Source organism: Notamacropus eugenii, chromosome 1 (assembly GCF_028372415.1).
Source record: "Notamacropus eugenii isolate mMacEug1 chromosome 1, mMacEug1.pri_v2, whole genome shotgun sequence".
NCBI lineage: Eukaryota > Metazoa > Chordata > Mammalia > Diprotodontia > Macropodidae > Notamacropus > Notamacropus eugenii.
The window spans coordinates 498,201,404-498,227,142 of NC_092872.1; the positions used below are offsets into that span (position 1 = coordinate 498,201,404).

A 25,739-nucleotide genomic window follows, 5' to 3' on the forward strand; every position below is an offset into this window, starting at 1 on the left:
AACCGACTTCTCAAGAGTTCGGGAATGCTGCCAGAAACATGTGGCAAGAGTCCGGTGCATTCTGGACGGCGGACACACAGCTGACACGTGAGGCCAGCACCCCACCGCCTGCTCACCTCACTCAGCGGCAGCGGCGGCTCATACACCCCTAGGGGACTTCCTGGTTTCCCTCCTCCTCCCGAGCCAAGCGCGAGAAAAATCTACCAAGTCGTGATTTAAGTCCCGTCGGGGCGGCAGCGCGCAGGCGCGCGGCACGTAGCGGGCCGCCGGTCGGTTCTTTCCCATCCTCCTTTCCTTCCCCTCACTCCCCCCACCTCCTTCCCGGCCGGGGCCGGATGGTTTCCCGGCCTGCCCCGCGCAGGCGTTGACGTCCGCACAGCTTCGTCCCCGCCGCCGCTGCCGCCATTGGAGTCGGCGCTTCCTCGGTCCATCCCCATCTTGAGTCTCGGGTCGCTTCCTCCTCAGCCTTCCCTTTTCCTCGTCTTCCACTGCTGTTTTGCCCTAGCTCCGGGAACCTGCTGTCGCAAGGGAGAAGCTGCCCGGGCGGAGGGTGGGTGGGACAGGGTGGGGGGTCGGTGGGCAGGCGGGCGGTGAGGAGCGGGAAGTGACAGGGCCTCCCCCCCTACCCCGGCCGGAGACGGAGCCTCGGCGCCACCCCCGCAGCCCCGGCGGGCGCAGGCTCTCAGCGCCGCGCCGCCCTTAGCCGCCCCGCGCGGGACCCGGCCCGGCCCGACCCGACCCCCCGCGCCCCCGCCTCCCGGACCAGGGGCCAGCCCGTCCTCTCCCCTCTCCCCTTCCCCTCCCCTCCCCCTCCCCCTCTCACCCCCCCCCCCAGGGCCTGGTTCATGAATTATGTCGGCCACCAGCGTAGACCCTCAGGTAAGTCACTGGTGTGTGTAGGGGGAAGGCTGGGGTTCCCCTCGGGGTCCCCGCCCGCGGAGTGCGCATTAGGGGAGGGGGGAGACCTCTGGGCTGTTCCCCCTCCTTTCCGCTGTCCATTCATCACACCCTCCCCCCCACCCCCCCTTCGCGCAGTCTGGGCTGCTTGTCTGAGATCTTCCTGCCATTGCTTTCCTCCCCGCCTTCCGTAATTCCCGGTCTTCTCCAGTTGTGGAGAAGCTTTAAAGGGGGGCCGGGGGGAGGAAGAAGACTCTCTGCCTCTGACCGGGCAGGTGAGAGATATTTCCCCACCCGGCGAGTAAGCGAAACATAGGCTTGGATTGATAATTGCGATGAGGAATGAATACAGTACTGTCCATTGTTAAAAAAAAAAAAACAAACCAAAAAAACAACCAGACAAAAACAATCTTTTCAGCACGACTTTTGTAACTTCGATGTTTTTCTTTTAAACCTATTTTACTGGACTTAAATGGATTCCTCCACGAGTAACTTTCTTTCCTCCTTTCTTGGGCTTTTTCTGCGTTTGGTCTCCTCGGCTATGGCATTACAGAGAACAAAAGGACAAGATAATAAAGGTAAGGAAAGTTCTGGGAATTTGCATTTGGTTGTATAATAGTATATGACGACGGAGGATCTCTGAAAATGATTCATGTGTGCAGTAAAGACCATATGGAAACGACCTAGTGAGCTACTAAAGAAACCAAAGTGTTTTTTTCTTTAGATTTTTAAGAAACACTTTGGGTTACATGCAGGATAATATTGTTAACTTGTTGAAGAAAATACATTTTCAAACATAACAATGCCATGAAAGGCATGTGGTATACAGGAGTGCACAGGTCTGTAAGTCACAAGGAGGTGGCTTTTCATAATAGCTTTTACACTGTGTGACCTTGGGCAAGTCATTAGGCCTCATTTAACCTCATTAGTAAAAAGTAGAGTTTGGATCAATACTAAGTTTTAAATTTCTCTGATTCTATGCTTTTCCTTATGTTTTTTTTTTTAATGTTAGAAGTGTGAAGGAGTTGCCAGACTGAATCATAACATAATTGAATGATTTTAAATTAATATTCCAGATCTTTGTTACTAGTTCTAAGATACTTTCTGTAGAATTGTCATCTGAAAAGCCACTGCACTGATTTAATATGTGCTTTTCTGGGAAGAAAGTTTAATTTTCTTTTGTGGTCTCATACTTAAAAATCTTTTAGAGTAATTGAAATTTTGTTTTTTTAAAGTTATAAAACAAATAATCAGAAGCCTTCATATTTTTCCAGAAGACTGTTTTTACTTTGTTATGTTGTGCTGATGTCATTAATTGCATTGTATATTCATTTTTCCAGGTCAGAATCATAAATGGGGTTGGAACTCAATTATATGACGTCGAATTTGTCATGTAATTGTAGTCATTTGTCTCAGCTATATATGCATTACAAATTTTGTATGTTTTCCTGAAAGAAATTTTCTTTGGTGTCCCTAGTTTGGGATGGAATTTGAGTCCCATTTACCAGAAATTGAGCTTTGCTTTTATTTATTAGGAGGTAGTCAACGTGACCATGTGTGTGCATTTATTAATTAAATAGTATGTGCCATCTTGGGGTAAGGGTGGAGTAGTCTAGGAAAGGCCTTCTGCAAAAGGTGATTTTTGGGAGGAGGTTTGAAAGAAGCCAAGGATTCTAAGAACAGGTGAAGCAGAAGAGCATTCCAGAGATAGGGGACAGTTAGTGGAAAGGCTCAGAGATAGGAAATAGAGCTTAGTATGTGAGGAGCTGCAAGTAGATCAGTGTCAATGTAGCTGGACCACATTCTTCATTATTTATATACATTCTGTATATTTCTAGATTTCTTCCCAAAATTTATAAAAATATGATATCTAAGGTTACTAAAAGTTTTGTACTGTTACAGTACTATTAATGGTTATTTCCATTTTTACATGTTGGAAACCATGCAATTTTTCATAGAAATTAATGGAAAAAGGAACTTGACCTTTTTTAGTTTGCATTGTGGTATACAGGAAGGTGACTTGATAAAACTTTTAAGGTGTAATATTTTCCAATTTCTTATTCTAGTACAAAATGGTTCGTTGCATCAGAAGGATACAGTGCATGACAATGACTTTGAACCCTACCTTTCTGGACAGTCAAATCAGGTTAGTATGTTGTTAACATATTCTTTAATAATTTATTTGAATTGAAATTTTTTTGCTCTATGTTTTGGGACTTTTTAAAAAAAATTCCCAAAGAATAAATAAAACACTATATAGTTTGAAGTGAAAGAAAACCTGAAAAAACTTTAAATCAGAGGTCTGACTAGCCTTTTTATTCTTAAAATATGTTTCTGTATTAAACATGGATCACCAGTGCAGTGAAGATGAAGGTCTTTATTTTAGGCAATAGCATGGTATAGTGGATTAGAGTGCTGGATTTGGTGTCAGGAAGACCTTGGTTCAGGTCTCACCTCTGACACTTACTTGAAAGACCTTAGATAAATCACTTAACTTCTTTTGGCCCTGGTTTCCTCATCTGAAATTGAGGTGGGGAGGAGTGAACTGGTTTGGCTTCTAAGATCCCTTCCATCTCTAAAGTCCTATGATTCTTTCTGGTGGAACTGCTTCCTATGGAAGGATGGGATAGAATAGACAAAGGAGTCTGCCAGCGGCTTTGAGAATTGTCTTTTAAGATGGTGTCTTTAGCCAGTCTTTGACCATTGATTGTAGCAAGCATACCTTCATAAGCTTCCAGAGCACTGGGTTTGAGTTAGATGGCTTAGACTTAAATCTTGTCTCTGTTGCTTCATCCTGTGTAACCTTGGGCAAGTCACTTAATATCTCTGGCCCTTGTTTTCTCCATCTATAAAATGAAAGATTTAGACTAAATGATGTCTGAGGTCCTTTGCAACCCTAAAATCTGTGGTCCTGTGACTTATATTTAGAACTTTGAAAAAGTCTTGTTTTCTTAGTTTTAAACTTGGAACATAACTTATTTTAGAAGAATGCTCCTCCCCACTCCCCACATACTTTGACCTTCCATGGAGCACCCACTTCTGATGACTTTCTTTCCTGGCTGTCTTAATACTGGCTCCCTGCCAGGTGTTAAGTCAGGGACTGTGCTATTAATAGTTCCAGTAGGCTGACAAGGCCCATAGAGATGAGCACAGACTATCCAGAATTCCTGTGCTGCTTCTTGGTTAGTCTAACTCTCCTCCAGAGCTAACCAGACTCAGAATAATCTAGCCTATTGGCTCTCTAGTTAGCAATGCAGTGCCCTGGGCTTGGGAAGCAGAGATGACCTTAGCTCAAATCACGATCATAGGTCATAGATTTGGAACTGGAAAAGGAGCCTCAGAAGTAATTTAGTCCCACCCCCTCATTTTATGATGAGGAAAGCGAAGCCCAGGGAGGGTAAGTGATTTTTCCCAAGGTCACATAATAGTAAGTGATAGACCTGGGTTCTGTCTACTGTCTGTAGAGCCAATGTTCTTTCCTCTTCACCGTCTTCCCTCAGGTCAGTGACAAAAGGCTTAATTTTCTTTAGCTTCAGGTTCATTTCAGAAACTTTGCAATGAAACTGTTTCTTTCTCCATCATTATATTTTACTTTAACTTAGTTTTGGATTTTTCTACTTACCACTATGTTTGGCTCTCTCTTGGGCACTTAAACTTATCCTTAGTTATTTTGCATGTATCTAATGTTTCTTGTTCCTTCATAAGTTCATTGAGGGAAAAGACTTTTGTTTCATGTGTGCATTCTGAGCACCTAGCACAGTGGTTTGCACATAGCAAGTGCTTCACAAATGTTTGAACAGTTGAATTTTTATATGTATGCTGAATTTTAGCAAAAAAAAAAAAAGTTGTTTAAAACTAACTGAACTGGCTATTTCAAAAGTTGGAATAGCTACCTTGGCTACAATTTTGTATTGGTCTTGATAATGTAGAAAAAATATGTACCATTGACCATTAACAAGACAATTTTGGTTAATTTATATGACGTGTTAAAATTCTTAGTGAGACAGAACAAACTAATAATTGATAATAAAACATTTTCCAAATACCCATCTGATGTGGAAATCATATTTAAAAATGTTATTGGCTGCATGGAGGATGCTAGATTCTTGATGCTTGTAGAACTATAGAATATTACAGTGACAATTCATATTTCTGTAGTACTTTCAGGTTTACCAAGCCATCTCCTTACTACAACTCTTTGAGGTAGGCAGTGTTCTTTTTATTGATTTTGATTTATAGATGAAGCAATAGGGTCAAAGAAGTGAAGGGACTTGCCCATGGTTACATAACTAGTAAGTGTTACATCTGGGATTCAAATCTAGGGTTCATTCTGCTAAAAATGAGATGCTCATTTGGAATCCTTATACATAAATGTAAGCTCTTCATAGTATCATTATATATCAGTCTAAGAACTGACTGGGATCTCAGAGGTCATCTGGCTTACACATCTACTAATAAATACCCCATCCACAAATTTTTTTAGAGGATGAAGGAAATTGTGGCTGAGAGGTTAGTTTTCCTTGTCCAAAACTACACAGTTGAAACCAAAAAAGCTTTTCATCTTTAAAAAATTTTTATTTTCATATGTGTCATACGTAGTTTCAGTTCTGTTTAAAATCTCCTTAAATTCTTGCTACGTGTGAGTTACTTTGGATACTACTCTTTTGTTTTTGGATTCTAACTTTTCTGTAATAGGTCATTACTACTTTTACAGAGTTTTATTTCAAACAATCTTGAATTTTAAGCTTATTTTCAAAATGTGATATGCTAATCCATTTTTCAGTAATTATTCTGTCTGGTCATTGTAGTGCGACCCCTTTGGTTGATATATAACAAACAATAATCTTGCCAATCAAGATATTTCCAGATGCCTTGATTGTATTCTAGGTATCTAGATATTGTTGGTAACGTCCAGACTAGATGTACTAATGTTTACTACAAAACCTGAACAATTTAGGCAAAATAACAAAGAATGCCTTTGTAAATTTTATATAACATTATGCACCTTTAGACACAAGTCTCTTTTTACAAATTTCTCATTTCTTTGGAAGTTAAGTTGAATTGGAATGGAATAAAATAAGGCATTCACCATTCCAAATGGTCTTCTATGAACCTAAGATCTTTAGTTTAAAGATACTGTCCTATCTGGCCTCATACTGCCCTGTATAGTGCAATAAACTATTGTAATAGTAAGATCTTGACAATTCTGAACTGCATTAAGTTATAGATAGCCAATTTTTCTATATGCCTGAGGCCTTAGCCCTTTAAGGATCCAGACATTAAAAGAAGTTTTGAAAAGTCTATTTAATCCAATGTTTGTCAACTGCCTACTATGTGTGAGCAATATAAGAGAGACAGTTTAGTATAAGGGATAGAGAGCTGGTCTTAGAATCAAGAAGACATAGTTTCAAGTCTTGTCTCTGACTGTGTCATCTTGGGCAAGTCAATTGCCTTCTCATTATGCCAGGAAACTTTTTAAGACAATAAATTGCAAAATGGGTATAAGTCTATATTGGTGGAGAAAATTCTTCACCTTGAGTTCCCTGAACCAGTGAAAGCATAGATCCAGTTTAAAAAAAATAAATAAGATACTATGCTGGTGTAAACTATATTACACATATTCCTGCCTTCTCAGGGTATACTTAACACAAGCATTTCTTAATTCTGGGATGGAGGTGGGGTATCATTATGAATGCTTAACTATACTGTTCCATAATTTCAATCAACCAGTAAACATTTATGAAGTGCCTACTATGTGCCAGGCACTGTACTAAGCTTTGAAGATTAAAAAAGGGGGGGAAAGACAGTCCCTGCCCTCAGGGGACTCACAATCTAATGCGGGAAACAATATGTAAAAAATATAGACAAAATAAGAGGAAATAAACAGGTAAGATAATAGTATTAAGTGGCTGGGAAAGGTTTCCTTAGAAGATGGGATTTTATTTGGGACTTAAAGGAAGCCAGGGAAGTCAGGAGATGGAGTTTAGGAAGGAGAGTATTCCAGACATGAGGGACAGTTAGTGAAAATGCCTGGAGCAGGGAGGTGTAGTGTCTTGTTTGTGGAATAGCAAAGAGGCCAGTGTTATTGGATCAGAGTGGTGGGGAGTAAGGAGTAAGAAAACTGGAAAGGTAAGAAGAGGGTTGGTTATAAAGGGCTTTGAATGCCAAACAGTATTCTGTATTTGCTCCTGGAGATAAAAAGAAGCCCCTGGAGTTTATTAAATGGTGGGGATTACATGGTCAGAATTGTGCTTAAGGAAATCACTTTGGTGGCTGAATGGAGGGATAAATTAGAATAGGAAGAGATTTGAGATAGACTAACCCACCAGCAGGCTACTGCCATAGTCAAGGTAATAAGGATTTGCACTGGAGTGGTGTTGGTGTCAGAGCAGAGAAGGGGGCTTATTCAGATGTTGTGAAGGTGAAATCTTGACAGGTTTTAGCGACAGCTCAGATATGCCAGATAGTGACTCCTCATTTATAAGCCTGAAGGACTAGGAGGGTGGTGTTGCCCTCTCTAGTAATAGGGAAATTGGGGGATGGGGTGAGGGCTTAGGAGGAAAGATAATGAGTTTTGCCTTGGACATGTGAAATTTAAGATGTCTATTGGACATCAAATTAAAGATGTCTGAAAGACAGTTGGAGATAGGAGATTGGAAGTTAATAGCTAGGTTGGGATAGGTGAATACAGTGACATCTATAAGTGCTTTTGAATTGCATAGGACTGAATGACCTGAGAATCTTCACTCCCTCCCCCCCTTTCAGTTTTTCTTGTACCTTGCTTTGATATTAGTTATCACTTCCTTGCTGTCAGTAGGGAAGAGGAAATAGATTCTCCCTGAAGTGAGGGGTTGTCCTGTCTAGAATAAGTTATAGAACATGAACTTCTGTAACATTTATTTTAGCTGTTCAAAAGCCTCTTTTTATTTTAGTGGTTCTTATTTATGTTTTAAATAGATAAGGTACTAGGATTATAGGATTTAGAGCTGGAAGGAAATTTATGGATCATACAGTACAAATGTGTTTCAGTACCTCCACCTCCATATTACAGATGATGATGTTGAGGCTTAGAGAGGGGAAATGACTCATTCAAGGTCACATAGGTAATAAGTAGCCAAACTGGGAACTCTTTAAATATTTTCCACATCTAATGAATAGAAGTTCTTTACAGTACACCTCACTTTCACTCCTACTTTTCCTGCTCATTAGCTTACTCCTGTTTTTCCTGCTCATTAGCTCTATGACCTCGGGCAAATCACAACCACTCCATTTCCTCATCTGTAAAATGAAAATAATAGTTTGGTACCTATTTCACAGAGTTTATGAAAAAAAGATCTTTGTAGACTTTATAATGCTATGTAAATGTAAACTACTGTTTTTGTGCAATTTAGTTTTATTTAAACAATATATAAAGGCTTAGGTCTTGTTCAAAGTTTCACTATCTAATGTTGAAAACTTTTTAACTTTGAAAGAAGCAGCATGGTCTTAGGTATTGTGAATTGGGGATGGCAGATACAAGGCCATTAATGATAAGTGATTAACATTGAATTTGTTTTGTGATGTTCTAAAAGTCTGATTTTATCATTCTGCAAACAGTGTTGAGAGATTACTTAACTGCAGCTTACCAATAGATGTCTGGTCAAATGATTTGGTTTAGATTACTTTCTGAAATGGTACAAGAATATATTGCCAAATTTTAAAAACTCAATTGCAAGAAAAACTCTTAAACTTTGCCATATCTAATGATTTGGTCTATTCTGAATTTTCATAATTTCACAGCTTTTCTGGTTCCAGAAGTGTATTAAAATCATCTTTCAGTGGATTTGCATTGCATGCAAATCCATTTTCAGTAGGTTTTAGAATTCGAATACTCAAAAGAATTGTGATCAGGATAGGGACTAGACTTGTGTTTTTATTTGTCTGGTAAATTCTCAGATAAAGAAATGACTTCTGCCAAGGTAAAGTGGCATTTTCTCTGAATCTTTTGGTCTTGAAGAATTGCCTAGAACATTGAGAGGTACAATGACTTGTCCAGGGTGACATAGCCAGTTATGTCAGAGGCATGACTTACACTTAGATCTTGCTAGCTTTGAGGTTAGCTCTGTGACATGCTGTCTTTCATGATATAGATACAGAAAGGAATAGAACCAAATTTTATTTTCTTTCTTAAAAAAGGTCACACTAAACGTCATTACTATTTTTCAGTTGTGTCTGACTCTTTGTGACCCTATTTGGGATTTTCTTGGCCAAGATACTGGAGTAGTTTGCCATTTCCTTCTCCAGCTCATTTTACATATGAGGCAGTTAAGGTTAAGTGACTTGCCCCAGGTCATGTAACTAGTAAATGTCTGAGGACAAATTTGAACTCAGGAGAGAGATGAGTTTTCCTGACTGCAGGCCTGGGACTATCCACTTCACCACCTAACTGCCCCCATTACTATTTATCTCAAGATTTTTAGCTTAGTCATTTAGAAGAGACTCTCCCAAATTTTTCTCCCTTAGAAATTCAAATCCATTGAACTTTTGAAGAAAATCACTAGATGACACAACTATACAGGTGATGAGTGGGCCATGTGTTTTTAGCATCATAGCTCTGGAACTGGAAAGGATTTCAGAGGTTTTATCTCTTCCAAACTCTATTTCCTCTTTACCCCATTTTACATATGAAGAAACTGAGGCTTAGATTAAATGACAGGTGGTAATATGTAGAATGGATGAAAAGGTATTATATGTCTAATATTTGAGTAAGAAGAAAATTCATATTTTTATTTAGAAGTCTTAACTTTATTTTCATTTTTTACAACTTAAGATCATTTCTTCAAGAATGATTTTAAGAATTAAGTATAAAGGAATCAGTTGAACAATGAAATGAATTGAGGAGGAAAAGTAGAAGTTAAGTAGTACAGGTTTAAAAATCATAAGATTTAGTTGTGAATGGGATATTAATGATCATTTAGTATTAGACTAGATAACTAGTACAATCCCTTCATTTTACAAGGTCTTCTGAGACCCAAAGAAAGGAAGTGATTTACCTAAGGTCACAAAGGTAAGTAAGTGGCAGAAGCAGAATTTGAATCCAGGCCCTCTGACTGTAAATCAAGAGTTGTTTCCACCACATACTGCATACAGTGTGTGGTCCATGAGTTACTCAGCTGGGTTAGACTGATTAGGGACTAGTGTTGTCAAATATTGTATAGTGCTTTTACTTGTGGGTTTTTCATTTTAAGTTTCTGATACGTAATCTGTTTCAAAAGAACATCTTGTAATTAGACAGCATTTTCAGGTTCCAGAATTGATTTATCTGATTTATTTAACCTACATTAGGTAGGTTTTTATAATTGAAATAGCTAGAAGACTCTTGATTCAATTTTGAGACTTAACTGTATACCATGTTTGTAAATATTTGAATCATTATTGATATGGATAAATGAAAACTGTTATTCTGACTTTTATTTTATTCATTTTTAATATTATTAGGTATCCTTGATCTTAAGAGAAAGTTTCCCCACAGTGGTTTTTATATATTGCTGAAAATAGAGTTAACTCTTTAAGTGAAGATTGTTTTAGCAATTTTATTTAACTTCTCAGAACAGAGACAACTTGATGTGTTTCTTTATCAAAGTGAATTTTTAATTTTATGTTCTATATCCTTAGTATAATATCTTAAAATAGGATCAGTTATTGGTAGGTCTAGTGCATTCATTTGGGACATATGTCTGGGAGAACACAAATATTTTAGAGATTTACATCTGTTAATCTCAGTCATTTTTCTTGGTCTAGATTTTCTTATAGTGATTTTAAAAAATTGAAATGGCCTTAAAGTATATAATAAAAGTAAATGTTAACTTTGCCAAGTTACTTAGAATCAGATGTGCTGATGGAATGATTAGTAAGTTTTATTATTCTTGTTGGTAGACAAGTTTTCAAAGATAATAAGCATATTGTGTCATAAAACGTACTGAGAAAAAGTATATATCAGAAACTACTGTCTCCACATTCCATTATTGATCTTTCTACTAATGGAGAAAAAAGAATTCAAGGGAAAAAATCCTTATGAATAATTATTAAAAATTACCAATGAAGTAAAGGAATTTTAATGATATTCTTGCCATAATGGTACCTACCTATAAAGACTTCTTAAGCTTTCTGTGAATTTAAGATTATCTTTGACCTTGGAGTCCCTTGGCTATATGAATTATTTTATAGGGAGCAAAACCTCATCATTATGTTTGGTGATTTTGCTCTGTCTTTTAAAGAACTTATGAAACTAATCAAATTCATCAGATGCTTTCCAATATACCTTTAAAAGCTTTCTACTTAAATAATTCTCTTCCTTTTCTATGAGTCCTTCCTCCATGTCGCTGTAGTGTCTGAGTCATTTTATTGTTCATGAAACTTAAGTATTTACATAATTTTGAGTCTTGCTGCTCAGAAAAAAGGATATAGGAAATAAAGATTTCAGTTCCATGACCTTTTTATATGAATAAATTTCTAGTGATTATGAAAACACCCTTTCCTGCTTTTAGTTATAGAACCAATGTAGACCGATTTTAACTTATGAATTTTTTTTTTGGTAAGCAGTCCTTTTTAAAGTAACAAAAGTAAATCGACTAAGGATGAGAACCAGTGATTACTTAAATTTTCATTGTTTATTAGGAAGTTTATAAACTTCTACAAAGAAACTCCCTTTTTTAGTTCCTGATTCACTTATTTTGGCTTTGCTATTTGGAGGAAACTATTAGTATTTTCTATTTTAAAGAGGAAATTACTATCTTTATGCAGATTTCAAGGTTTTATGTTTTTTGTTTTTTGAGATCATGATTCATACCAGAGACTGGGATTATAATATCTTGATAACTAAGGCTATTAGTTGTTTGAGGTAATGCTTAGACCAAAAGAATTGGTAGTTTAGGTTTTAATTCTTCTTACTCTACTGTGCTCCCCAAGCATTGTTTTTGTTAATGCTTCTGAGAACAGAAATATACTTTTTGTGAAACATCACAAAAGTATGCTAAAAAGTTTTGATTTTGTTTTCATACCTTTAATAATTAACCTATGTAAATGTTTTCCTTATTCTTATTTTATAGTTTTATTTGTGCGGGTATTGTTTCTACCTGTGCTGAATGAAGCTCTTTTATATAAGGTGTTCCAAAAGTCTTAGTGCAATTTTAAGCTTGAATAACTTAAAACTTTTTTGGTACACTCTGTATATAAACTTCATGAGTAACTGTGGCCAACTAAATCACTTTGGTGGGTTATGTTCTAATGTTAGCTTCTCTGGATTTAGCAAGATTAATCCTTAATGATAGTACTTTACTGGTACCATACTTGTTATCGAGTTGTTGGTAACCTGCCATAGCTTATGCGTCAGTGCCATAGCCTTTGAGAATTCAGAGTTGCCAGTCTTGACATAATGAGGCATTCCTAAGAAACTCTGCTACTGTTAAAACTGAAATAAATTTACGGTCTGATGCATTGAGGAAGTACAGAGCTAATTTGTTTGTTATGTGAAAAGATAAAATTAAGGAGTTTTTAGTTTGGAACAGAATTATAGAATTTTTTGAGCCAGAAGAGACTTTATAGATAATCTTTTGTGTGCTCTCTGTGTGTTCATGTGCATGCTGAATGTATATAGACAAGAAGAAACAGAAATCATATAAACTAAAGGAGGGGAGAGGAAAGGAGGCTCCACGGATACTTGTGTGTGAGCGCAGAATGAGAATGAGTGAGTTTGTAAGCGTATATATGAATGAAAGGGAATGCCACAAGATTGGTTCCTGCGGTATGTTTTGTGTGTTATTTTTGTGGTAAACCTACACAGGGCTGGAAACCAATGAGTGAATTTGTGTTTATGTATATGTGAGGATAAAGTAGTATGTAGGGCTAGAGACAGCTGTGCAGGTCACCAGCCTCACTTCTCCTTCAGAGTTATCAGAATCCAGGGACCAAATATTCATCAGGATGACCAGGATGAGGCAGTGGGGGTTAAGTGACTTGCCCAAGGTCACACAGCTAGTGAGTGTCAAGTGTGTCTAAGGTGAGATTTGAACTCAGGTCCTCCTGACTCCTGCACTGATGCTTTATTCACTGCACCACCTAGCTGCCCCAATTAATTCCCTCTATTCCAAAGGAAAAGGGAGTACCCTTCTTTGCTGACAGGGATCTAAGGAAATTAGGAACAAATGGGGGAAGAGCAATGGTTTTTACCAGATGGAAGGGAGATGTTAAAGGAAATTACAGGGGAAATTCTGGGGGTCCTGCACTGAGAAAACCACTGGGGAGCCCAGGCTATGTGTGATATCTTTTTTGAGAAAGTTTGAATGCACGAGACTGTATATGGTGGCTAAACAAATTACTGAAGGGTGTGCGACTTGCCAAAAGATGAGCAAGAAAGTAATGACAAAGCAGCCCCAGGGGTGTAGAAAGCCAGGACTAAGCCCTTCCAGAGTATATAGGTGGACTTTATGGAAATGACACCAGTGGGAAAAGTAAAATATCTATTGGTATTAGTAGACCACTTGACTGGTTGGGTTGAGGCTTATCCACTAAGTTCTGCTGCCTCGTTTGGAGTCAGCAAAATAATACTGGAACAGATTATACCAAGGTATGGATTGGTGGAAAGAACAGCCTTGGGCAATAGAACTCATTTTACCTCCAAGGTATACAAAACATTATGACAGGATTATAAATAGATTGGCAATTTCACACTCCTTGGTACTTCCCTCCTCTGGTAAAGTGGAGCATATGAGCCAGACTTTTAAAAGATACTTAACTAAACTAATAATTGAAACTAGATTGCCCTGGACTAAATGCCTACCCATTGCCCTCCTGAGAATCAGAATTGTGGAATGATGGATGGATAAAGGAAGAGAGGGTCTCCATTTTTATATTGTTCCTATTTGTATTTGAGCTTCCTGCTGAAGGAGGAAGTGACACCTCCCAGACCTTGAGGACAGAGAAATAGCATCTTGGAGAGGCTGGTCCAAGGACAGATGAGAGCTTCTTGTGGAAAAGTTCTTGGATGTGAAATTAGGAGACCTGGATTCAAATCCTGTCGCTTCTGCTCAATAGCTTTTGCCTTCAGCAAGTTATTTGACTTCCCTGGGCCTCAGTTTCCTCATCTGAAAAAAATGAATGTATTTAAATAGATGATCTCTGAGGCCCACCCCTTCCATCTTTAGACCTATGATTGTTTTTTGTTAGCAGCACTTTTAAGTAAATGGAATCTCAGCTCTCTTGAATATTGTAAATACCCACACAGAAAGTAAAGAAGAAAAATATGTAAATGGAATCTTAGCTCTTCTCTCCCTCCATCAAGAAGTATTCGATATGTAGGGGTTAGAAAGAAATAGAAGACATAATTCCTGCCAACTAGGAAATTGCAATCTAGTTTGGGAGATAGTAAAGATATATCGTAAGATAACTGTCATATAAATTGAATCTTTATAAAGGAACTTAAATATGTTAGTGCAATTTGCTACTTAATCTTTCAGAGAAACCTTTGTGAAGGAGGACTTATAGTATAAATAATCACCTCCAATTGATTTGTGTATTTGATTTATTTGAAGTGGGAGCATACCTGTATTATCCCTATAGTTTACTCTTTGTATAGAAAAAATTATATGCAGAATAAACATGAGATAAATTGGGGGTGACAATTAGTTCTGGGGATCAGGGAAAGTTTTGGGTATAAAGGGCTCTGAGTAGTATTGAAAGAAATAAGGGATACTAAGAGATAAGATAAGATGAGAGAATGTGTTCCAAGTGTGGCAGACATCCAGTACAAAGGCAAATAGACTGGCGATGGAATATCTTGCGCAAGGAATTGCAAGAAGGCCAATTTGGCTGGCAATAGGAATACTGTATATAATAAGGTTGGAAAGGTAGTTTAGGGCTAGGCTGTAAAGGATTTTAAAATCTAAACAAAGAAATTTATATTTGATTCTAGTTAAAATATGAAGGCATTTAGAATTTATGGGGTTAGGCAAATGATGTGGTCAGGCTTAAACTTCAGGAAATTCACCTTGGCTGTTGTGTGAAGAATGGATTATAGTAGGTAAAGATTTAAGACAGGGAGACTAATTAGTAGAATAATGCCTTTGTTCATGCAACAGGTGATGAAGACCCATGCTAAGATGGTGGATGTGTGAGGAGAGAAGTGTAAGAGTGTGTGTGTGTGTGTGTGTGCGTGTGTGTGCGTAAATATTTCAACCATACCACTTTAGTGGTTATGGTAAAAGTCACTTTGGTGCATTGTGCTATTTTATATGTGTTTGCATATATAGCTGGATTTGATTTGCAGTTCAGTCAAGACTTAACTATTATGTCAGAAGCAGCCATTACTTCTAAGGGATTTTGGTTTTGTCACTGTCTTCCCTTTGCTTCTAATCCCCTCATTCTTTGCTGCTGCTACAGACTAGGCCCTTAACTCTTCCAGGCTTGTCACAGTTTATCACAGTCATCAAGTTTTTAAAATAGCCTCCAATTAGGAATATAGGGCTTACAGTTAAAAAGAATGTAAGAGATCATCTATTCCATGTCTTTTTTTTTTTTTTTTTTTTGCAGAAGAACCTTTAGGCATATAGCAAAATGACTTGCCAATGATCATGAATACTAAAGTAAAGTACTGGGATTCAAACCCAGATCCTGAACTTTTAAATCCAGTGCTCATTCTATTTTGCCATCTTATTTCTCCATATATGTCAGAGTGGATATGAACATTCATCATTACAGTTACATCTGAGAGTACATTGTCTTGACATTTTACATCTTAATCATGGAGTAAATTTGATATTTGGAAGGGAACTTTATCTTGAAGGAACAGGCCATAATAGGAATCTAAGAAGATGGTTTTAGTAGAAAGAGGGTGACCTTGATCATCTTGAGGTGTATGGAGGGATTGGGTGGCCTTATAATGAAAGAATAAGTCTACTCTTGAGCTCTTGATAAGTAAAATTCCAATTTGCTAGCTGGGTAATGGCTAGGAATGAGAAAGTAAAAGAGATGGGCTTGAGAAGAAGCAGAATTTTTAAAAAATTATTGCTGCCATTTTTTTTTTACATTTGCCTTCATTTAGTTATACATACTACTCCCCTCTCCACCCCTCCATTATATCAAAGATTGTTTTTAAATTCAGGAAACCCAGTCATTGACTCTAGTCTGATAACATATGTAGCATTCCACCTCCCCATAATCCCCTACTTCTTAAGTGAAGAAAAATTGGTACATATACTCATTCGTGACAAATTGAAAAAGAAAGGAAATATATTTTCCATTTATTTTATGATAAGCCAGAATTTCTAAACTCATCATGAGGGCAGAATGGAGGTTTCCACCTTATGAACACAACCTGCCACTAATATGATTGCTTAGGGCCACTACCAGTACCAGAATGGTTTTGGTAGGCAGCCAGCTGGTGCATTGGATACAGTGCTGGGTGTGCTGGGCCTGGAGTCAGGAAGATCTGAGTTCAAATGCATCCTCAAACACTTACTAGCTCAGTGATTCTGGGCAAGTCACTTTACTTCCGTTTTCCTAAGTTTCCTCATCTGTAAAATAGGGATCATAATAGCATCTACCTTCCAGGGTTGCTGTGAGCACCAAATGAGGTAATAATTGTAAAACATTTAGCACAGTGTTTGGCACATAGTGCTATATAAATATTAGCTGTTAAAAGTGGTTGGGATGGGAAGAGGGAATGTGGTTATAACATCAGATTTTACAGTGCCTGAGAAAGACTTATGTTCCAGATTACTCCTTAAAATTTCTCAGGGTCAGCAGTTCTGGAAGGCTGATTTACTTGGAGAGATGAGAGCTAATAAAATGAGTATGATCAATATTATAGGTCTCTTTTAGAACAATTGGGTTTCTGCTGTCTTCTCTTTTCTTTGGATTTAGAAAGAAAGAAAGAAAGAGGTGGTAATAGAATGAGGGATTACAGTAGTCTGCTGACCACAGAAACTTGGCCTAGTGGTCAGGCACAACAGAAATTTACCTTTTATTTTTCTACAACACAATAAAAATTGCACCTACAGAGCTATATTATGCACAATTAGTTAATGCTGTGATCATATGGCTACTAAGTTTCAAAACGAGGACTCAAACCAAAATAATCCAAAGCCAGTATTCTTCCCACTGTTGCCTGCCAATAATTCTTCCTCTGATAGTGTTATCAAGTGACACAAAAGGTATAATCGTCTCCCTTGTTGATTTTAGGTTAGATAGATGCCCTCAAAATAGCCTAATTTCCAGTAATAAATTATAAGAAATCCATCATGGATGTAGCTGACTCCTTTTTTGAGCTATTTACTCTTTAAGTGTGTCCTACCTGTGGAAGTTCTGTAAATTTCACTGTTAAAGAGTACAGAAAGATATAGTTCCAGCCCTGGCTCCATCTTTGAAAGTTAAGGGTAGAAAGAACTTTAATCCCAGATATGATGAAGTATGTTGTCAGTTACAATGTAATCAGATGAACTCAATAAAATATTTAATTTTAGAGTAAGGAATTACTTTTTAGTATAATTGTCACTTTATTTAAATTCAGATAGTCATAAATGAAATTGCTTTGTACTTTGAGACTGATCTGAAGTGTTTGAATTCTCAATCTGCCTTAAAAACCTTATGTCATTCTTAAATAAGCCTTTAGATTTTAATATGCCATTGATAGCTGTTTTGTTAATAAATTAGTAACCTTACCCAGCATGAAGCTCTAGTTGATCTGTGGTTTAAACAAAGTATAGCAGTCTAAAAAGGAAAATTAATCACATAATTTTAATAAATTCTTTATATTTTTATAAATACAGACCTAACTCTAAAAAAATTTTGATTTTCTTTAACAGAATAATAGCTATCCCTCAATGACTGATCCCTACCTTTCCAGTTATTATCCACCATCTATTGGATTTCCTTACTCACTCAGTGAAGCACCATGGTCTACTGGTGGTGATCCACCTATTCCATATCTCACCACCTATGGACAGCTTAGTAATGGCGACCATCATTTCATGCATGATGCTGTTTTTGGACAACCTGGGGGTCTGGGAAACAATATCTATCAACACAGGTTTAATTTTTTCCCAGAAAACCCTGCATTTTCAGCATGGGGAACAAGTGGATCCCAAGGACAACAGACTCAAAGTTCAGCTTATGGAAGCAGTTATAGTTACCCACCCAGTTCTTTGGGTGGTACTATTGTTGATGGACAGACAGGATTTCATAATGACACTTTAAATAAAGCACCTGGAATGAATAGCATTGAGCAGGGAATGGTTGGACTTAAGATTGGTGGAGATGTGACAACATCAGCAGTTAAGACGGTAGGATCTGTTAACAGTGCTGTAATGACTGGTGCTCTTTCTGGTAATGGTGGATCAAGTGTAAACTTACCAGTTTCAAAACCAACATCTTGGGCTGCCATTGCCAGCAAACCTGCAAAACCACAACCTAAAATGAAAACAAAAAGTGGACCTATAATTGGAGGAGCTTTACCTCCACCACCTATAAAACATAATATGGACATTGGTACTTGGGATAATAAGGGGCCTGTGAGCAAGGCTCCTGCTCCCCAGCAGATTCCATCACCTCAGTCTCTCCCACAGCCACAACAACAGATTGTTCAGCCTATTCCAACTCAGCCTCCTCCTTTGACCCAGACACAATATCAGAACCCTCAGCAACCACCCCCAAACCGCTGGGTAGCCCCTCGAAACCGAAATGCAGCTTTTGGACAAAGTGGAGGAACCAGTAGCGATAGCAGCTCTACTGGAAATGCCCAAACTAATTCTGTTCCAAGTGGAGAATCACACCCTGTCCTTGAAAAACTGAAAGCTGCCCATAGTTATAACCCTAAAGAATTTGATTGGAACCTTAAAAATGGACGTGTGTTCATAATAAAGAGCTATTCTGAGGATGATATTCATCGTTCCATTAAATACTCCATTTGGTGTAGCACAGAACATGGAAACAAACGTTTGGACAGTGCTTTCCGCTCTATGAACAGTAAGGGTCCTGTCTATTTGCTCTTCAGTGTCAATGGTAGTGGACATTTTTGTGGAGTAGCAGAGATGAAGTCACCTGTGGACTATGGCACTAGTGCTGGTGTCTGGTCTCAGGACAAATGGAAGGGGAAATTTGATGTCAAGTGGATCTTTGTCAAGGATGTGCCCAACAACCAACTTCGACACATCAGGCTGGAGAATAATGACAACAAACCAGTTACAAACTCCCGTGACACACAGGAGGTACCCTTAGAAAAAGCTAAACAAGTGCTTAAAATTATTTCCACTTACAAGCACACAACCTCCATCTTTGATGATTTTTCTCATTATGAAAAGCGCCAAGAAGAAGAAGAAGTAGTGCGCAAGGTAAATTTGTATTTGATTTTTTAGTTTTCAGAAAAGATAAGTATGCCATATAAGGAGGGGAAAGGATAGAAATGGAAATTACTATATAATTGTTGGTATGAGTAATTCATATTTGAGCACTATAATCATGAAAATCACCAGGTTGGCCAAAGGTTGAATTTTTTTTTTTTGCCACAGCAACTCATACCATCTAAGTTACAGAGCAGTTGTGATCTGCATCAGTGGAGGGCATCTCCACACCGATGAAATTACAGATCCTTGAAGTATTAAAGTAGAAGTCATGAAAATAGGAAATTGAAGGAAATGTCAGGTACTGTAATGGCAAACTTAGGGAGATGTAATGGCTTTTCTTTGGTTTAATAATCATAGACATTTAGTAGTTAACCTCAGAGGCTCTTCTAGTATAGTAGTACAAATAGAAAGAAAAAGCAGAAGGTAGCATCAATTCTGCCTTACACTTTTAAGTTTTGTGGAGAACTTCCACCTTCTAGGATTTGCTAGACATTTTCACAAGACGGTAATTTATAAAGTAAGAGTAATTTCCAGTTCGGATTTTTAGCCATCTTATTCTGAGTGTTTGAAAAAGTCATAATGTGCTTTGCTTTTTAAGGGTTTTGATTATAATTTGAGTTTTTCTTGGGTTTGGGAATAAGTGGGGGGGGGAGGGGCGGAATATGGTGCTTTTCTTTTATCCATGTCAAAGCAGGTAAAGATTTAAGAAAGAGAACTTGAATTTGACTATTTACTATCTAATGCCATAAATAGACTTGCTCATGAGTAACAAGCCACTTTCATTTCTCCATTCCTAGGCTAATCACATTTATTTCAACTTTCATTTTTTTCTTGCAAAATTTTGGAATGGAATGTAAATTTGAATGGGAATTGATTTCTTGTGGCCTTTATGTTTTCTAGTGTCCTAATTTGAACAGTAATTTCAACACTTCTCTATTCCATTCATTAATTAAGAGCTTTCATTTGTTCATCTACCTTTTACTCTAATTCATTTCCATTATTATAAGGGAAACATGGGATTAAATGACTAAAGTGATTGTGCTATGCAAAATAGCTTTACTATGTTTGAATAATTTTTAGGATAAGACTGCATGGATGATCAAAGCTGGGGTCCATGAGCAAGCAAAGTGACATGCTGGTGATGTAGTATAGTCATTCATGTGTGATTGTCTCCAATCTTCAGGCTTAATTTTTCAGGTATGGGCAGTCTACTAAGGGAAGTCCTATTAGATCAAGCTATTCCTGACACATCGAGGATAACACATTCTTAAATTTTTATTTTAATAAAGTATTTATTTATATACAAGTTAAATAAAATTGACAGTTTGCTTTTTTTGACATCTGAGTTTTTGAGTACTTGCACAGTGTGTTTATGTGTATAGTAAGGAAATGATGTAAAAGAACAATTTTAAAATAAAACTACTTGTAGTTTTATTTAATAGTAGCTTTATATCAATATTTTCATTTGAAGTAAGAGGTAGCTTGAAGGGGTTGAACTTAGATGGCTTCTATAATCTCTTTCAACTCTTAATAACTGACATTTGTAACATAAAAAGATGGTATTATTGTTCCTAGAAGATGTTCAGATCAGGAGGCTTTTGACTCTTAATATATCTATTTTATTATAATTTTTCAATTGAAGGAAAGGAGCTCTCATAACTATGAGAGAAAATTGGAGCTCGGAGAGATCTGTTGATATAAAATACTTAAATTCTATGTAAACTATTTAAACCTTGTTTTCATTGCAGTGTGTGTGACCTTGGCTAAGTCATTTAATAGCTGTATCTTAGTTTACTTCTCTGAAATTGCTCTGCTAATACACTACCTTTTCTAAACTCCTATAGATGTGAAGTCTAATGAAATTGTATGATTTTTTTGAACTCTTCTAGTTTTTCAGATCAAAGGTACTACACACACATCAGATACACACATATATACATGTATATGTATGTGTATATATGTAGTATGCTTAGTATGAAAATAGTAATCATGCTTTAACTCTTGTTTATGTGGTGTTTTAAGGTTACAAAGCCTTTTCATTGAGTTTCAGAGAAGTTCAATGACTTGCTTATAGGTTATATATCTAGTAAGTATTATTGTATATAAATAATTTTTGTTAAACCTGAAAAATTCATTAGGTCAGGTTATTATTTATTTTAATAACCTGTCTCCTTCCTTAGTGTAGAAGTTGGTAATATCTCTTTCTTCTAGTTGCTTCCCTTGAAGTGTGTCAGAAAATGCAAACCAATTTTGATATTGTTCTAATTAAGCATAATCATTACGGCAAATCTAATCATGTTCTCCAACCCTGCCTTATCTATTACACTGCCATGTTAGAACAGATAATTAAGAATTGATTAATAAGCACATTTTTCAAAAATTTGTTAATATTTTTAGAAAGCTTAAATCAAAGTTTTTCATCTCAGAAGCATTCAACAGTTTTACCACATGATATAAATATCTGTTGAATTTCTTAAAATGCATGTTGAAAGTTAAGAGACTGTATGTATATTCTAGGTAACAGGATAATATCAGTTTCAAGATTTAATTAAGAACTGAGAGTTTGACATATTTTCATGTTTGATTTAAATTTGGTTTTCTAAAATTTTATTTCTATGAATTTCCAGTAAATGGTACATTCTTAAATGTGGAGTAAATAGAAATGAAATAATTGGGACAGGAAAGATTAATTCTTATTCTGGTTGTAAAATTTTGGTATAATTTTAATTTAGTTTTACTCAGTAAATTTAAATGGTATTTGAAGCTACCATATTTACTTGGGTTTTTGTTTTATTTTAAAGTTAAATTTCTGTGCTTTCTAACATATATATATAAGAAATTTCAAAAATTTCTATTTTAAGCTATCAACTTTTATAGACTTGTACCAATGTTTTATGGACACAATTCATAAAATATAGTGAAAATAATTTTAATGGTACTCTAAAATTTCATAAAGCATTTAGCCCTAATGATATAAATTGAAGAAATTCAACTTTGGAATTACCTCTAATTCCTTAGTAAAGTCAGGTTCTAGACTTGACAAAAGGTTACTTAACTGTGAACAAACAATAAATGACTTTTGGATTATCTTTAGTCATACTAGATTATTGAAAACTTGAGTCTTCAACTTAAGAATAAAATTGAACCCCAAATTTCCTCATCCATATTTCAAACTCTAGTATCAGTTGTAGGTACTACTGACATGTACCAGTTCAGAGTTATATTGGGTCATGTCCCATATAAATAAGAAGGCTTCAATCTTAGGATAACAGCTTTTTGACTGAAAACTGGATAAAGGCAAGAGAAATTAAAAATTAAATTGAGTAAGCAGTTGCTGAGCTTTTTTGAGCATTCAGCTACTAAGGTTGAATCTGTCTTCTTTTGTTACTATTTTACTTATGTAGAGGAGATGATACTTAACTGCTTACTGGATAATGGTTTTTTGATGATTATTTGTTCCAAATGAGCGAGAGATTTTAACAGTCAGAAATGAGGCATTATATAGCAAAAAGGAAAAGCTACACATTATAAACATGAAGGTTATTAATAATGGTTGGGGAGAAAGAGGAACTGTTTGCTTTGAGAGAAGTCATTGATCTCATAGGAGGAAATAGCTTCATTTCTCAGAGGAATACAGTACGTGTTGTAGAGTTAAGTAAAACATTATTTTGCTCTTCTGTTCTAGACTTGGTTAATTTTTCTTATTTTTTTAAGTGGTGAAGTTAGAGGGCATTAAAACCTTCCTAAATATGTGAATTGTTGCTTATTCTAGTATAAAACTCCAGATTAAGGCAGAATAAAAAACCATTTCAGTAAAAAAGCTATTTATATGATAACCGTATTTCACATATATAATGTAAGTAACTGAAATTAATGGAAGACTTTAGTGTGTTTAAATTATGCTTTATCAAGCCCAGGGTTTTTTTTGGCATATTTAGGGGTAAGAAATAAAGGTTTAGGGTTTTATACTTTAATGCTTTTCTATACGTCATGATTAGCAGTTTCATTTTTGGAAATGGAAGTGTACAAGTACTATTTTTTTCTGACTAGTAATAAATTAAATAATTTATTTTTAGTATCAGATTTTTCTTCAATGCTTAAATTCTGTGCAGAATATGCCAGGAAAAAATTAAGATTGTTTCTAGACAGTTCCAGAATTAGTTGGTTATACTTGGGCAGTAAAATAAAGTAGTTTGAAAGGAAATGTAAATTGGCATTTTCTTTATTATGAAAGTAAACTGAATAAAGTGAGTAAATATAATATATGAAGGAACAGTTGAATGGAAGCAGTGGCATTTTCTCTACAGTGTTAGCAACTCTTATGGGTACAAATAATCTTAGTATTTTTCCCATGCAAAATGTTACTCATTTAATCAGATAATTCAGGTTAAGAAAAGCTTGATCACTTAAGCACATAACCCCGTTAACCAGAAATACTAAATATTTCTGCTCACAGAAAAAGCTTTTGATGGGTCCAAACTGACTTTTTAAAGAGGAGACAGTTTAGTTTGTTTAACTGAAAAAACAAAGCTAATTTGACCAGTATCATTAATTTTGTCTTGGGACTTTAAATGCAACTTATAGCTTGACACATTGGGAATCTGTAGTTTTAGGCATGCAATGGGTAAAAACTCCGATAATATGGTAGGTAAATTTTGTCATGGTGGATATTTTACCTTTTTAATAGATGTATGAAGTATATAATGTTGTTTTAAGGTATTTAACCTTCACTTATTTTCTTCTTTTATAGGAACGGCAGAATCGAAACAAACAATAAGAATAAAGATAAACTAGAATTGTTCAACTTTTGAGAAACAAACTAAAAAAATGCTGGTGCTGTATCTAGGCATCAGGACTGACTAAAGCTTTCAGCTCCAATGCATCTTCTTCTCATGCAGGGGAAATTAAGTTGTTGCATCTTTAATTACTTTGTAGCTTTTTTCCCTCAGGTGGATCTACATTAATTTGTATTTTTTCTATGTACAATGCCCTAGAACCCATTAATAAAGTTGTATTTTTTTAAGTTAGCTATTAATCAGACTGACAAACTATAAGATAAGCCACCTTCAAAAACAAAAAAGACAGGCCTGTTGCCTCCCAAAGAGTTTTTTTTTTAAGTTTTGGCACAAATTATGTTCCTTTTCTTATATTCACAGTAATTTTATATATCTATAAATATCAACCTTCACATATTTCCCCCTTTTACGGTTTTATGGAAAACATAAGAAACCATGCATTGTTTTGTCATGTAAAACATTCTATTAAAATACTTTCTCTTAAAAATACTGAAATCAAAAGGCAAATTGGATCACTTTGTGCAAATGTTATGCCATTTATTTTGTCTGTGATGATACTTCTAAAAAGCCAGGATTGTCAGTTTGATTTTCTACTAAATGGGGAAAAATTAAATTTTAAGTTTTCACATGCTGTGGAAAATTGTTTAGATTTCTTTAACACAAACAAAAGAATCCCTTTCAAGTTCTAACCAGAGCTTTTTGAGTTCATTTGTTATACCATATCCTGCAGAGAATATTACTTTCTCACAGCCATAATTGCTTAATTGTTTATATAGCTTAATAATAATAATGATGTGATGCTATCAACATGCAGGGTTTTTGAAAATGTGTTTTAAACCTGGTTCAGCTTTCAGGTGTTATTAGTTTATTGCAGACACTTTTAATTTTTCCCCTTATTCCTTACTTAAGAATCCTAATGTCATTTTAAGTTTTTATACCAATAATGCTGAGCTTTAATATAGGAACTAATAGGATGGAAAGTATGATGGATTATGCCTCAAATGTTTAAATTTGACAGTGTATATGTCTAATTTTTTTCTGTTGGATGAGTAAAAGAAAAACTTTTAAAAACTCAGTTTGCTGTCATGTTTTTGTGGAATGAGGGAACCACTGAAGAACTCAACACCGAATGGAATTGGAATTAAGCATGAAAATGGTGCTCATGCCTGTTGCTCTAGCCCACTGAATCTGCACGTGTTTATTGTAGAGGATCTTTACTATATTAGAAAGCAAATATCTTCTGAAAACTATTTACTCCAAAAGGTCCTCTGATTTAAAATTTAAAACTGTATCATTTAGACTTGTATTTAGTACGTATAACTCTTGTCTCTAAACTATTACTGCCTGTATGGAGTAATGGACATCAGATTAACTTTTTTCCTCTAGGAGAATACAAGCCTTAATAAACAATACCTATTTAGCAAGTGTGATGTCATTTCATTTTTTTCCTCTTGAAAGGGGCAATATTTTAAAATTCAAATCTCAGAGCTAATTAGTGGTGTGCTTATTTCAAAAAATATTCCTTTGTGTTTCAGTGGTTTTTAACTCTTCTTCGATAGGTTTTTCCTGGGTAATCATCTTAAGTGCATATCTTAACTCTTTGGTAGAGTCATAAAGCATGAGAACTTCAGAGAAATTAACGCATTTTCTCATAATAAAATGGTCCACAGAA

General features: G+C 36.1%; 1 protein-coding gene across 10 annotated transcripts; it reads left to right on the top strand.

Moving 5' to 3' along the window:
- The first annotated feature begins 316 nt into the window (after positions 1-316).
- YTHDF1 (YTH N6-methyladenosine RNA binding protein F1) lies at positions 317-25,491 on the top strand. 10 transcript variants are annotated; one of them, XR_011972304.1, is made up of 7 exons: positions 574-879; positions 1,451-1,475; positions 2,964-3,043; positions 5,056-5,100; positions 17,736-19,259; positions 20,352-20,468; positions 24,022-25,491. XR_011972304.1 is itself a non-coding variant. In XM_072633316.1 (6 exons), exons 1-6 carry the CDS (start codon positions 853-855, stop codon positions 19,519-19,521), a joined length of 1,794 nt encoding a protein of 597 aa, XP_072489417.1. In that variant the 5' UTR covers positions 573-852; the 3' UTR covers positions 19,522-19,893. The 10 variants fall into 10 exon arrangements, 5 of the variants coding, with proteins under 5 accessions (XP_072489417.1, XP_072489415.1, XP_072489416.1 ...); XR_011972306.1 differs by lacking the exons at positions 574-879; positions 5,056-5,100 and adding an exon at positions 317-550; XM_072633316.1 differs by lacking the exons at positions 20,352-20,468; positions 24,022-25,491 and adding an exon at positions 19,437-19,893 and having other exon boundaries at positions 573-879; positions 17,736-19,267.
- Positions 25,492-25,739: the final 248 nt, after the last annotated feature.